Consider the following 12,606-nt stretch of genomic DNA (forward strand, 5'->3'; position numbering starts at 1 on the left):
TTTTTAAAATGGTAATCTGCACACTTACCCACATAAACATTTGAAGAAAACAAGACAAATTTTATATGATTCCACCCTTATATAAAAAATTGGCCCCTTCAATTAATTTCCGCCTCATCTTCAGATCTATTTGGTGGTCAGGATAAGATTAAACCATGATATGATAGAGTTGAATAAGGGAAAAATAGGATAAGAGCATGACTTTTATCCAATCATGTGTTTGAAATGACAGTATAATAATAATATGTGATATAAACAATGAAAATTGCATCTAACTTTCCTTTGAATTAATTTTCTAGATTAACTTTTAAAAAGGTAATTATTTTATAAAATCTATTTTTTGTAAATTTTTTTAAATGAGCTATGTTTTTAAATTAAACTAATTTATATTAATTAGTCTATTTTAATTATTTGTCTGAAGAGAGTCTATTTTAATTAAAACGACATAGTTTTTTTTTTGAAAGGTAAAACGACATAGTTAACCAAGTGGTTTTTTTTGTTGGTAACATTAACTAAGTGGTTTTAACTTAGTAGTCGCAAGTGATAAACAATAAAAATTAATTAAATTAATAAATTATTATAAAATTATATTTTTTTTAAAAGTACTTTATATTTAAATTAGAAACTATTATATAAGTAGAGAAATAACTTTAAATAATAGAAAAGTAGTTACTATTATAAATTAATATTTAGAAGTGAGTAGTCTATTTTACTCGTGTAAATAAATATTTATTAATTTTTGTTATAATTTAAATTAAAATAATTTCAACTAAGTAGTAACAAGAAATAATGATAATTTAATTATTTCATATGAGTAAATTCAAAATTTTCACGAGTAATATATTAGTCCATCTTTTAATTAAATTTGTGAGTAACTAAAAAAATTTAACTTAGCAATAACAACTAGTGAATAATAATTAAAATTAATATTTTTACATTTATTAAGTACTATTATTATAAATTATATAGAATATAAATATTGAAATAATTGAATTTATGTCAGGCTGCTAAAAAAGAATAGAAAATTGTTATCTTATCTTGTCAAGATAATTCTAACCCAGTTTTCCGGATAACTTTTACATATGATAGACATGATATTATAAAGAGACAAAATTGAGTTATATTATCATGCAAAAAAATAACATATATTATTAGGTTTAATAATTAAGATTATTGTAAAATATATCATAAATAGTTTGAAAATAATTAAAATCTCATCCATTATTGTTTTTCTTGAACAATTCTATTAGCAAAAGTGCTAACAACATTCACTTTAACCCTCTGTTTCTAAAAATCTCTCATTGATCAGTTGAAATTTAAGTGAGATTCGCTAAAAATATGGATCTTACTTCTAATTTATATAAATTTCAATCAATCAATGAAAAATTATTGTAAAAAGAGGATTAAAGTGAGTATGTTTGCACTATGATATTGGATGATCTCCTTTTGGGTTTGTATTAATTCAAGAGTAAAAGGATGCACTTACACTGTAAAGTTTTTTTACTCCATAAACCAATCAGATTTTAAGGATGTGTCATGTCAATTAATAATGAAATTAAATTAAAATACAAATTTCATTATACCCTTAAAATCTGATTGGTTGACGATGTAATCCGTTCATAAAAATTAAACTCTTAGGGCCCGTTTGGTGGTCAGGATATGATATGATTTGTGAACAAGATTGCAACCTGATAGGATAAGAGCCAGATAGACTCTTATCATATCCTGTATTTGAGGTGCACATGATAATGACAAGATATGATAAGGAAAAATGTATCAGATTAATATTTGAATAAAAAATACATTTAAAAATTGATCATTCTATTAAATTTAATTTCTTTACATTATCATGAACGAGTCTATATTTTAAAATAACTAAAATTAATTTAAATTTTATTAATTAACCTATTTAATTTTTTTGAAGATAACCTATATTTTAAATAAAATTATGCAGTTAACCAATTGGTTTTCACTTAGTTGTGACACGTGATAATTAACAATAGAAATTAACTAAATTAGGAATATTATTATTTTAAAAGTACTTTATATTTAAATTATAAATTATTATATAAGTCGATAAATAATTTTAAATAATAGGAGATGAAAATAGAAAATTAATCTAATATTGTTAAAAAATCAATATTTGTAATCAATAGTTTTCACTTAGTTGTGATACGTGATAAACAATAAAATTAAATAAATTAAAAATATTATTATTTCTAAAATAATTTATATTTAAAAATTATTATATAAGTAGATAAATATTTTTTGAATAATAGGAGATGAAAATATGAAATTAATCTATTATTATTAATAAATCAATATTTGTAAGTGAGCAATCTATTTTACTATTGATGAATAATAATTTTATTTATTTTTTATTTTATTTAAATTAATATTTTTATATTTATTAATTAATATTATTATAAATTATAAATTATATAATATTAAAATAAATTAATTTGGAGTTAGGATAATGAAAGAAAATATATAACTGATATCTTATCTTGTTATATCCTAACTCCCCCCCTCATGATAACTTTTATCCATGATTGACATGATATGATAGGAGAAAGGATAATGTTATTTTATTCTGCTAGCGCAACAAATAACAACATGACATGATTATGATCCTGTCTTATCCTATCATATTCTGAGCACCAAACGACCCTTAATTCAATAAAAATCAAATATTTTTGAATAGTAGCATGACTCACTTTATTTTTCAGTTTCCAAATTGAATTGGGTAGGTGAAATTCCAAACTAGTGTAAGTGCGTGCAGCTCGTGTTCTCTATAAAAAAAACCACAAACCCCTTCTCACTTCCCATCTCCTCATTCTAGATACTTCTTCATTTTCCTTCTTCTCACTCCAACGCAAGGGGGTACCCTGAGGTATGTCTTCTTCTCATCGCTCTCTGATCCATCCCTTTCTTCAATTTCATCTTCTTCATTTCGATTTCCTGTTCTTCTCGAATCCGTCTGATTTTGTTTCAGAAATGAAAATTCAGTCAATTTTATCCGATTAATTATTTATTCTGTTGAATCTATGCTCTGTCTGTCGAATCTGAAAGAATTGAAGCTGGTTGTGGATCCGCACGTGAATTTTTTTATCCTATTATACTGATTTAGCTAGCGACAAAGTGTTTTGGAATTTTTAGGTTTTACTGGTTTTGAATTTTGTGTTGCTTTGTGCACAGATCACATTGAACAATGGTGAAGGCTGTGGCAGTTCTTGGCAGCAGCGATAATGTCAAGGGAACTATTACCTTCAGTCAGGAGGGAGATGGTAAGTTTCAATAGAGCTTGATCTGTGTGATGATTATGTTTTTGTTTCCATCAATTAACTGTTCTAAGCCAAATCAAGTGATGTATGTGTATTGTGAATTGTTGTCCAGGCCCAACTAACGTAAGCGGAACTATTTCCGGTCTTAAGCCCGGTCTCCATGGCTTCCATGTCCATGCCTTGGGTGACACCACCAATGGCTGCTTGTCAACTGGTAAATTCCTTGTAAACCCTCATTTTGCTTTAATCAGTAGAAAGTGGTATATTTGCTTGAGATGTTTTATCCTTGTATAGGCTTTTGACTTAATATTCTTCCAAGTTGCGAGCATGGAAATCAATTGTGTTATAAGTGACTGAATTCTGAGATTCTGTATTTTGATGATACTATAAAGCCCAATCTTTCGATTTTTTTTTTTATTGCAGGACCACATTTCAATCCTGCAGGCAAGGAGCATGGTGCCCCTGAGGATGCGATTCGTCATGCTGGTGATTTAGGAAATGTGACTGTCGGTGATGACGGTATTGGCTTTGTTCCTCTGGTCATCTGTTTTTTAAGATCACTTGCTTTCTTTTTTCACCACAGTTCATTGTTAAAAGTCGTCGGTCTTTATTCTAAAATGGTTTCCTCTCATTTTGTAACTCAGGAACCACAAGCTTCTCTATTACTGACAGTCAAGTATGTTATTCGTTGTCTGATAAAAAAAACGGGTAAATAGCCAAGTTGGTCCCTGAAAGTGTTAGCCGCCTTCAAGTTGGACCCTAAACTTCTAAAATGCTTCCCGCAGTCCCTAAATGTGGCTAAAGTCATTCATATTAGTCCCTATCGTTAAAACCTTAGACGGCCGTTAACGGAAACAGTGACTTTGATTTTTTTATTATATTTTTTTTGCCTAGGTGGACTGATAGTGGAACTGGAATGTTAGGAAAACATTTATTCGTCAAATTAGTCCCTGAATGTGGCAAATTAATCCCTAACATAAAAAAAGAGAATTTCTATCACTGAAAACCTCTGTTATCTTCTTCCATCATCAAGTTTTAACTTGAAAACCCCAAAAAAAAATCCAATTTCAAAAAAAAAAATTAGATAATTTAAAACCCCTAATTTTTTCTAATGTTAAATTCATCTCTGTTCATCTTCTTCTATTGAATATCAAACCCAGCAATTTTTAAATTCTTCTCCTCCATTCTACAACAACTCGTCAACTCTCCTCTCATCACAACTCAAAAGAGCTAGGGAGAAGCAAAACCCAGAAACACATTCAATGAAATCTACCCAGATGCAAGCAACTCCAATCCAACTCCCTTCTAGACCCATGACGCAAATAAAAACCGTGTCCACCTCACTTCTAGAGGTTCTAAGCTATTATCTGGTGCTTTGACGTTGTCCAACTTCTGTACACATTCATGAAATTACAGAGACTTGGATATTTGGGAAATTATAAGAAATTGCAAACAGCTGTACACATTCATGAAATTTGAGAAACAATGCCCAAAAACGTGGTAAAAACATGAAAAATTCAAAAGGGCCAATAACAGAAATCAGCATGAAAATATTGAAATTAAATCAAGAAAAAATACTTATGTAAAATCTCTGAGGAACCATAAAAAAGGCTCCTATTGGTTGACTAGAAGATATTAAGAAACAATTTGCCACATTCAGGGACTAATTTGACGGATAAATGTTTTCCTAACATTCTAGTTCCACTATCAGTCCACCTAGGCAAAAATAAATAAATAAATAAATCCAAGTCACTGTTTCCGTTAACGCCGTCTTAGTTTTTAACGTCAGGGACTAATGTGAATGACTCTTGCCACATTCAGGGACCGCGGGAGGCATTTTAGAAGTTTAGGGACCAACTTGAAGGCGACTGACACTTTCAGGGACCAACTTGACTATTTACCCTAAAAAAAGCTCTGATGAATTCTTCTAAATTGACACCAGAACTTGAAAGTTTCTACTACTAACAAGTTATTTAATGTTTGCAGATCCCTCTCACTGGACCAAACTCCATCATAGGAAGGGCTGTTGTTGTCCATGCTGATCCTGATGATCTCGGGAAAGGTACTTACAGACACATTTTAATTTGTTGGTGTCTGAGTCATGAGCCATGACCATCCATTTGTCATGTTATTGTTTTTAATTTTATTCTAAAGCTTTCTATGTATTTTTGGCTTGCCACTCACCACTTGTGAATATTTTTTGTACTCGTGCAGGTGGCCATGAGCTTAGCAAGACTACTGGAAATGCTGGTGGCAGAGTAGCTTGTGGTAAGCATAAACTGCGACAGTAAATCCTGTTTTTCAGACATTCCTTGTTTTCTACATACATAATATCAAACTTTCGTATGTGGTTGTGATGTTACAAATCAAGATATCATGGGTCATGAGATTCAGATATATCATACATTTGTGATGTTTGTTTTCTTATTGTCTCAGGGGTGCTAAGTGCTAACAATTCCTACAAATTCAAGTCTTTCTGTTTGTTATATTGACTGTACTGAACTCCTTTTCCCTGTCTGTTAATGTAGGTATTATTGGTTTACAAGGATAAACCCTCATCTCTATCCTGGGATACTAGAAGTTAAAAACTTGAGTGATCATTTGATGAAGCTTTAGAATAATGGAATAAATTCCAGGATTTCATTTCCTGTTTGGTTAGAGGCTCGATCTGTATTGTTACAACTCTGTATTTTACTTGTATGGTATTTGATGACTATATAGTGCTGAGTCAAACTGTTGAAGTTGGTGTTGTTGGTTATCGTTGTTTCAAGTTTTATCAGTTCGGAGTATGAACCGTGAAGTTTTCATGATGTCTTTGCTCGTACAATACTGATAAAATCATAAAATCTAAGCTCGTAGCTGACGACTTGCGCTACTCACTTAGAGTTATTTCTAAACCACCAGTAGGTAGAGGCCTACCCTGCTTTTATTGCCTCCAGCAGTTATTGTGAAAATGTTGACTGATTTTGCATCCTTGGAGTTGGAGGCATCTTATTTTTAGAAATAAGTAATGGATGCTAATTAACAGGGCAGTTCCCACCCTTGTTCCAGATGCATCTGTTTTCACGGCGAAAAGCTGTGAAAAACACAGAAGAGCATCCCAGATAAAAGCATCATTTTAAAGGTAGTCAACGAGGGATGCAATAGCTGCATTATGCCTAATGATTATTTCACAACAACCCGTTAAGCTGCATCCTTTTAGGGTGTTTGTTCCCCTGAGCCCTTTGTCTCGTGTTATTGAAGTGAATTGTAACTAATTTGACTATAAATACAAACATGCACTTACATTTTGAGGCCTTCACATACAAGATATTTGATTATAAAATATGCAAAATAGTCTGCTGTGAGTGAGTAGGTATTTCATGACTAGAAACATCTGTGTTTAGTTTGAATTAACAAGATCGCTTCTCCACTAGTGGTATTGCATGATCTTGAGTTCGCTGAGGTGGCTAACCAACTGGTTTATTGGACACCTCTTTGTTAGTGTGCAACAATAATGCTAATTCAGGTTCCATTTTGTAGGTCTGAAAATATCTGAAGCCTGTATTTCTGCCCATGATTCTTATTGATAACATTAACTATTAAGTATTTATGTCTTTGAAATGTAAAAGGTTAAACTGTCTTATAGTAAAATATGGTGTATACAGAACTAGCAAAGCATGAGTCCATTTATATCGCTTTTAGTGTTACAGCGATGGTTTAAGATTCTAAAATTAAAAATAGCTTTTTGAGAGATATACAACCTATGCTAAACTATCAGACGAGCTCGTCTAAACTTATAACGTGTTCTTAAACATTAGTTAACTTGATCTACACAAATTTTATGGGTTAAAACTATATAGAACTCCCTGAACTTTCTTCTTAATGGCACTGATGATGTCCATTGCGTTCAGTTGCCGTAGTAGATTCTACTGGAACAAAACCCCTGCCTCCGAAAACTGGACGCATAAATGCATCATCAAACCTCCGCCATAAGCCATGAACAGTGTGTGTTGGTGTGGTAAGCAAGCCACGGATACTGCTTTCACTTTGAAATTCACTGCTGTCGTAATCTGCTTCGGAATCATGGGAACCTCCAAGAAATGGCACAGTGATTGATTTTGGTGATGAAGATTCTGTCTCTAAGTTTGTCATGCTGTTTTTCCGCTTAGGAGGGGAGCCAACAGGAAGTAAAAGCCTTATCAGCGGCTTAGTCATCAAACCAAACACCTGATAATAAGTTGTAATGAAGTTAAGTCAGCACCATCTTTAAAGTTTTTTCTTTGGAAAATGTTTGGTAGTGGGGTGTCTTCACCCAAACTAATTAATACTAGAGTGAAAAGAAGAGAAAAGACAGAAATGTTAGATAACATATAAGATACGACGTAATAGGGAGAAGATATAGATAAAAATGAGGTGTCCGCATGGTCTCGATACTGTCCTATGAACTCAAATCGATTAGAAATCTATCATATGTATGATCTATCTCATATTGTTAACCTAACAATAATTATCAATGATGCAGAAAGTGATGATCACATAACCTCTAAATTGAAAAGAAGAAACCTTGACAGTAAAATAGGTGTCTTACCACAGTGCTGAAAAGCACAACACTGATGGTGCTGGTGATCAGGATAGCATTGGCTCGTAGTTCAGTATGTCCCGACAAGGTGAACTGCATTTTATACGAGTGTCAGTTTTTCTTTAAACATCAACTTTGAAATCCTACCCAAGGTTTCTATTTGTATTGTAGTTTTCTTTGGTTAACTCAGCTTATCATTAACTCAAATTTTTTAAAAATGATAACTCCTACCTGATTATAGGCAAGTGCCATTGATACAGCACCTCTCATAAGACCAGCCCACCAAATGATTATCTAAAAGGAAAAAGAATGGGAAACTTGTGAGAAATAACTAGACAGCCCAAGGAACCTGGAAAATGAATACTTACTGCAGAAGCATGAGTTCTTATTTTAGTTTTGTAGACTGAAATCCCAAAACATCTTAGAAATGTTTTCTGTTTATATTTTAGTTTTCAAGTCACAGGTCTTTCAGTTTTGAAAAACATATCGCTCAAATAGTTTTTTCTATTCTTCTTTTAAAATCAGGTTTAAAAAATTGTTTGAGAATAATTTTTAAATTCAGAAAACTGAGAAGAGAATGAAACAGTCTAGTCATACCTGCTGCCTGAAGCTTATTTTCCTATTTGGGGATTTTTTAGTCAGGTTGGATAAGAAGGATAAGGGGAAAACAAATGCTGCTCTCCCAGCAAGTACCAGAGCCATTAACACTGAACTCACAAGAATAGATGTTCCAGGGCTGCAAAACACAGGGATAAACATCCGACAATCTTTCATTAGTACAAAAAAATGTTAGGTCATTATTATTTACTAGTCTTTGATGGAAGACAGGACATACCTATCACTAACAAATCTCCATTTCTCAATGTCCAAGGCATCCATACCAACATAAAGGAAGATGAAGATCTCGCAAACAAATGACAAGGTTGCAAAAGCATGTCTGTAAAAGACAGAACAGGTAGCTTAATATATATATATATACACACACACATATATATATATATATCCAAATTGGATAATTTCATATATAGTTTGAAGAGTTTACAACACATACTTGGTGGTGATTCTTGAGCTCTCAGTCACATTATGCCATGTATAATGAGACATAACTATACCACAAAAAAATACAGTGAGAATGCCACTCAGGTACCATAACTGCAGAACATGTACGAATATCAGTTCCAGCTAATGTTTTATGCCAACCACAAGAATAGATAGATATAAAGCTAAAAACTGAAGTTCTTTAAAACTTACTTCAGCCAAAATGTAGGAAAGGTATGCCATTAGCATCATAAGAGCAACCTCGCGATCGGTTGAGTGCCTGCAATTAGTGAGTAAATATGTCAACATTCAATTATTTTGTATAATTGAGTTGTATACTACTAAGTTTTGTTGTGAATAAACTGCATATACAATTAAAAACAATGAAATACTCATAAAAAGTTAGAAACTTCTGAACAACAATGGTCAACTGCAATGGCAAAAACACTTTTTCCAATTTGATACCTGCCCATATACAACTTCTTAATAACATAAGCACTAAGTAGACCAGCCTGCAATGCAACAAAGACACATAATATCAGAACCACATTCACAATCAACATGCAAGTGTATGCTCACTATTGACATAGATATTGTGTGTGTGTGTTTGTGAAGTGTACATGAGAAAAATTAGCTAGAGGGAGCAAGGCAACTACCAAAACGCCAAGTAGGGTGCTTGCTATAAACAGATACAAGAAGTTGCCAAAAAACTGCACAGCAACTATGTGGTCTATTTGCTCAAGGTCAAAACTTTTGATTGCATTGAAAAGCACCACTGATGTAGCATCATTCACAACACCCTCGCCAAATACAAGACTGTACAGTAGAGGTGTCTCATCCTGGCTCAGAACCTGCATCATCATTTATAAATTTAGTACTAAGAATTGGCAAATCCGGCTTATCTGCAGTTAAATTTACCGGAATTCACTGTAGTTAGTCTTCTGTAACCGTCTGATCAAATTGGACGGCTCAGATTTAAAAGTTGTACAATTGTTTATGTAAATCTAAGTCGTCGGATCTTAATCCGACGGCTACATGACTTTGACTCCAATGAATGTAAGAAAATTCAATTGTCGGAAATTCGTTGCTGGAAGATAGAGGAAGAAGATCATGAATTCCAAACCTGCAATGTGCACACAGAATCTGTTGCAGCAAATATTGCACCAATTGCTGAATTTTTTGGAAAAATTAATCATACACAGATTATGATAATGAATAAGTTGTCAAATATATGAAATTGAATGATACAATACCTAGATAGTCCCCTAGCTCCAGTGAACCAATTCCTATCCTCTTAAACGTTTGTATGACACCTGAAACAATGCTTCAAAAATTCAAGTCAGAGATCAGAATTAGACAATTCAAATAAAGGACAGTTTTCTTAAAAGTATCTAGAGATGTTTTTAAATCATAAAAAGCTTTTGTTCAACATATTTAGGTTAGTAACAATTTGACAATAACCTGAGATGCCAAATTTGGTTACCGTGTCAAATCTTAAATCTCAGAGAGCAACCTAAGAAATCCATATAATTAAAGAGCAAAAGACATACCAAAAGATATGATGCTACAACTTATTAATGTACCAACAGCACCAAACAGCATGATGGTTATGAAGTTAACAAAAAACTGCTTCTTTTTCACCTGAAACCTGAAATATATTACACAGAACAAAGAAGAAAAATATAGTCACTAATAATGGCGCATAAATTAAGAAGATAAACTATCCTCCATTCAATTAGACAGACAGTGATAGATAGTGGGTGCAAAAAGTTTACCCTGCATTAAATATGATAGGTGGAAGAAGGTATATAAAGAAAAGATCTTCACTGAAAACCAGAAGATGGGAGCTTTTACCGCGACTAACCCACAAAATGACTATGCCAATGCAAACACCCTGAGATCACAATCCATATGAAATAACATGATTAAGTCATTACTATCACTGACCATTTGTTTACTTATTGGTATAATTAGCTACAGATAATGATGCATAGACATCCGAACTGTGCAGGACTGCAGACACCTTTCTCTACATGACTATCTCTACCTCCATCATATATGAAACTCATTACTTTTCTCTTCATTTTTCACTCTAAGAGTCTGCAGGGTGTCTGCACTTTGCGAATGTTTATGAATCATTTTCCAATAGCGGAAGAAAGTGATGGAGCACTTACTATCAAAAGGGCAGTGATAGACTCATTCACCCAACGATTCTCCTCCAGAAGATGGCCAATGACAATACAAGCACATAGCAGAGCCACAAAAAGGTTCAAGGAAACTACTGAAGCATGATCTGAAGTTGATAAGCTATGAAGCTTGGAAAGCACGTGACTCAACACCACAGCCATTTTGTCTGCCCCTAGAGACGACGGAGAAATAGTATCCTAATCTGACTATTGCTCAGTTACAAAGTTTTATGGACTTTGCAAACCGAATTCATATAAGAAAGAGCCTTCTGATTTAACAACAAAAGGTTATCTGCAAGAAACAAACATGCATGTAAGATTTTCCACAAGGAAGAGAAAAAATTGACACCAAAACAAATAGTGTTAGAAATATAATATAAAATCATAAGTCAATTATATGGATCACCAGACGTTATTGCACTCGATCAAAAACCAAATTTGGTGTGATAGATCATGAGGTTTAAACATATATATAAAAAATAATATGCTTACCAAAATGCTTGGCATGCAGCCAGCAACATGATAACGAAAGAACATCTTGGATAGAGAGCACATCATGTTATCATAATGTTGTTGTGACAAGGAAACCAGCGGGAGAAATCAAAGGAACCAAACTCGATCGTATTCGAGTTCCTCGTAGCGGTTTTATATAAGCTTTTAGTTTTCAGCTTTCAACAATGTCGTTGCAAAGATGGAGATGGTGGCAATGTTAAGCTAAATGAGAAAGAGAAAAAAATAATTATAACAATGAGCTGACAAAAGGCAAGGCAAAGAAAAACGGAACCAAACTTGTGTTTGCGTTCCACCAAATCGGAATAGCTTTCAATTTTCAGCTCTCAACTTCATCATTGCAACAAAGAAGAGGGTGGCAATTGCAAAAGAACATGAGAAAGAGAAAAGAAAAGAAGAATGAGTTGAGAAAAGGAAAGGAAAAATGTGGTTTGTTTGTTGCAGATATTTGTTTGAGAAAAACTCGGAGAAAAATGGAAGACAATCAGTGACAAAAGGGAGAGAAATAAGCGGGGAACACTAATAGAAACTGAGCCTCGTTAACGTGCCACCCCCTTCATGTTATCTGAATTCCATCTTAACCGTTCATGCTACAACATGTGATGTGTCTCTAAACAACTTTATTAATTGGGCAGGTTGAAGTTAGGCCAAGGCCTCCGGTTCGTGAGTTAGTTCTCGGCTCGAATCAAATTTTTAATGGCCATTTTCAATTGAAAAGATAGAATCAACAATTCAACATGTGATATATTTAGGTGATTTTTCCTTAGCTCACTTAACTTAATAGATTAAACGGGTTGGAATCGAAGATAGTTTTTTTTTTTTGAAATGTAATCGAAGATAGTTGAGACAACCTGAGTCAATTTTTTATTAATGAAACATTATTTCTTACATGTTTTGTTGTGATACGTTTAAAATTTAATATTTCTTTCTCACATATTTCTGATTTCTAGTATTTTTAACAAACTTTTATGATTTTTTGCCAATTTTATCTTCCTTTTTCAAAATAAAAGAGATTAAACTCACCATG

General features: G+C 32.8%; 2 protein-coding genes across 3 annotated transcripts; one reads left to right on the forward strand and one right to left on the reverse strand.

Moving 5' to 3' along the window:
* The first annotated feature begins 2,734 nt into the window (after positions 1–2,734).
* Positions 2,735–6,094, forward strand: LOC130731229 (superoxide dismutase [Cu-Zn]). 2 transcript variants are annotated; one of them, XM_057583454.1, is made up of 8 exons: positions 2,736–2,893; positions 3,199–3,287; positions 3,397–3,498; positions 3,708–3,803; positions 3,929–3,960; positions 5,271–5,346; positions 5,499–5,552; positions 5,813–6,094. In XM_057583454.1, the coding sequence occupies exons 2-8, from the start codon at positions 3,212–3,214 to the stop codon at positions 5,833–5,835; spliced, it is 459 nt and encodes a 152-aa protein (XP_057439437.1). In that variant the 5' UTR covers positions 2,736–2,893; positions 3,199–3,211; the 3' UTR covers positions 5,836–6,094. The 2 variants fall into 2 exon arrangements, with proteins under 2 accessions (XP_057439438.1, XP_057439437.1); XM_057583455.1 differs by lacking the exons at positions 5,271–5,346; positions 5,499–5,552; positions 5,813–6,094 and adding an exon at positions 5,106–5,205 and having other exon boundaries at positions 2,735–2,893; positions 3,929–3,992.
* Positions 6,095–6,966: 872 nt separating this feature from the next.
* LOC130731228 (sodium/hydrogen exchanger 2) lies at positions 6,967–12,129 on the reverse strand. Its single transcript, XM_057583453.1, has 15 exons — positions 11,562–12,129; positions 11,058–11,361; positions 10,659–10,777; positions 10,434–10,531; positions 10,137–10,196; positions 10,007–10,053; positions 9,540–9,734; positions 9,349–9,395; positions 9,097–9,163; positions 8,897–8,997; positions 8,681–8,782; positions 8,443–8,581; positions 8,077–8,139; positions 7,855–7,938; positions 6,967–7,493 (listed from the first exon to the last, which is right to left on the reverse strand). Exons 2-15 carry the CDS (start codon positions 11,229–11,231, stop codon positions 7,146–7,148), a joined length of 1,644 nt encoding a protein of 547 aa, XP_057439436.1. The 5' UTR covers positions 11,232–11,361; positions 11,562–12,129; the 3' UTR covers positions 6,967–7,145.
* Positions 12,130–12,606: the final 477 nt, after the last annotated feature.

The sequence above is a fragment of the Lotus japonicus genome, chromosome 1 (genome assembly GCF_012489685.1).
Source record: "Lotus japonicus ecotype B-129 chromosome 1, LjGifu_v1.2".
In the NCBI taxonomy this organism is placed as follows: domain Eukaryota; kingdom Viridiplantae; phylum Streptophyta; class Magnoliopsida; order Fabales; family Fabaceae; genus Lotus; species Lotus japonicus.

Excerpts from the sequence above, each read along its gene's own strand:
- LOC130731229 (XM_057583454.1), top strand. The coding sequence starts at position 3,212 with ATGGTGAAGGCTGTGGCAGTTCTTGGCAGCAGCGATAATGTCAAGGGA. Across the intron at positions 3,288-3,396 it reads CTTCAGTCAGGAGGGAGATG|GCCCAACTAACGTAAGCGGA; the intron begins GTAAGTTTCAAT and ends ATTGTTGTCCAG. Across the intron at positions 3,499-3,707 it reads CAATGGCTGCTTGTCAACTG|GACCACATTTCAATCCTGCA; the intron begins GTAAATTCCTTG and ends TTTTTATTGCAG.
- LOC130731228 (XM_057583453.1), bottom strand. The coding sequence starts at position 11,231 with ATGGCTGTGGTGTTGAGTCACGTGCTTTCCAAGCTTCATAGCTTATCA. Across the intron at positions 9,396-9,539 it reads GCACCCTACTTGGCGTTTTG|GCTGGTCTACTTAGTGCTTA; the intron begins GTAGTTGCCTTG and ends GTTGCATTGCAG. Across the intron at positions 7,939-8,076 it reads TGGCACTTGCCTATAATCAG|TTCACCTTGTCGGGACATAC; the intron begins GTAGGAGTTATC and ends TATAAAATGCAG.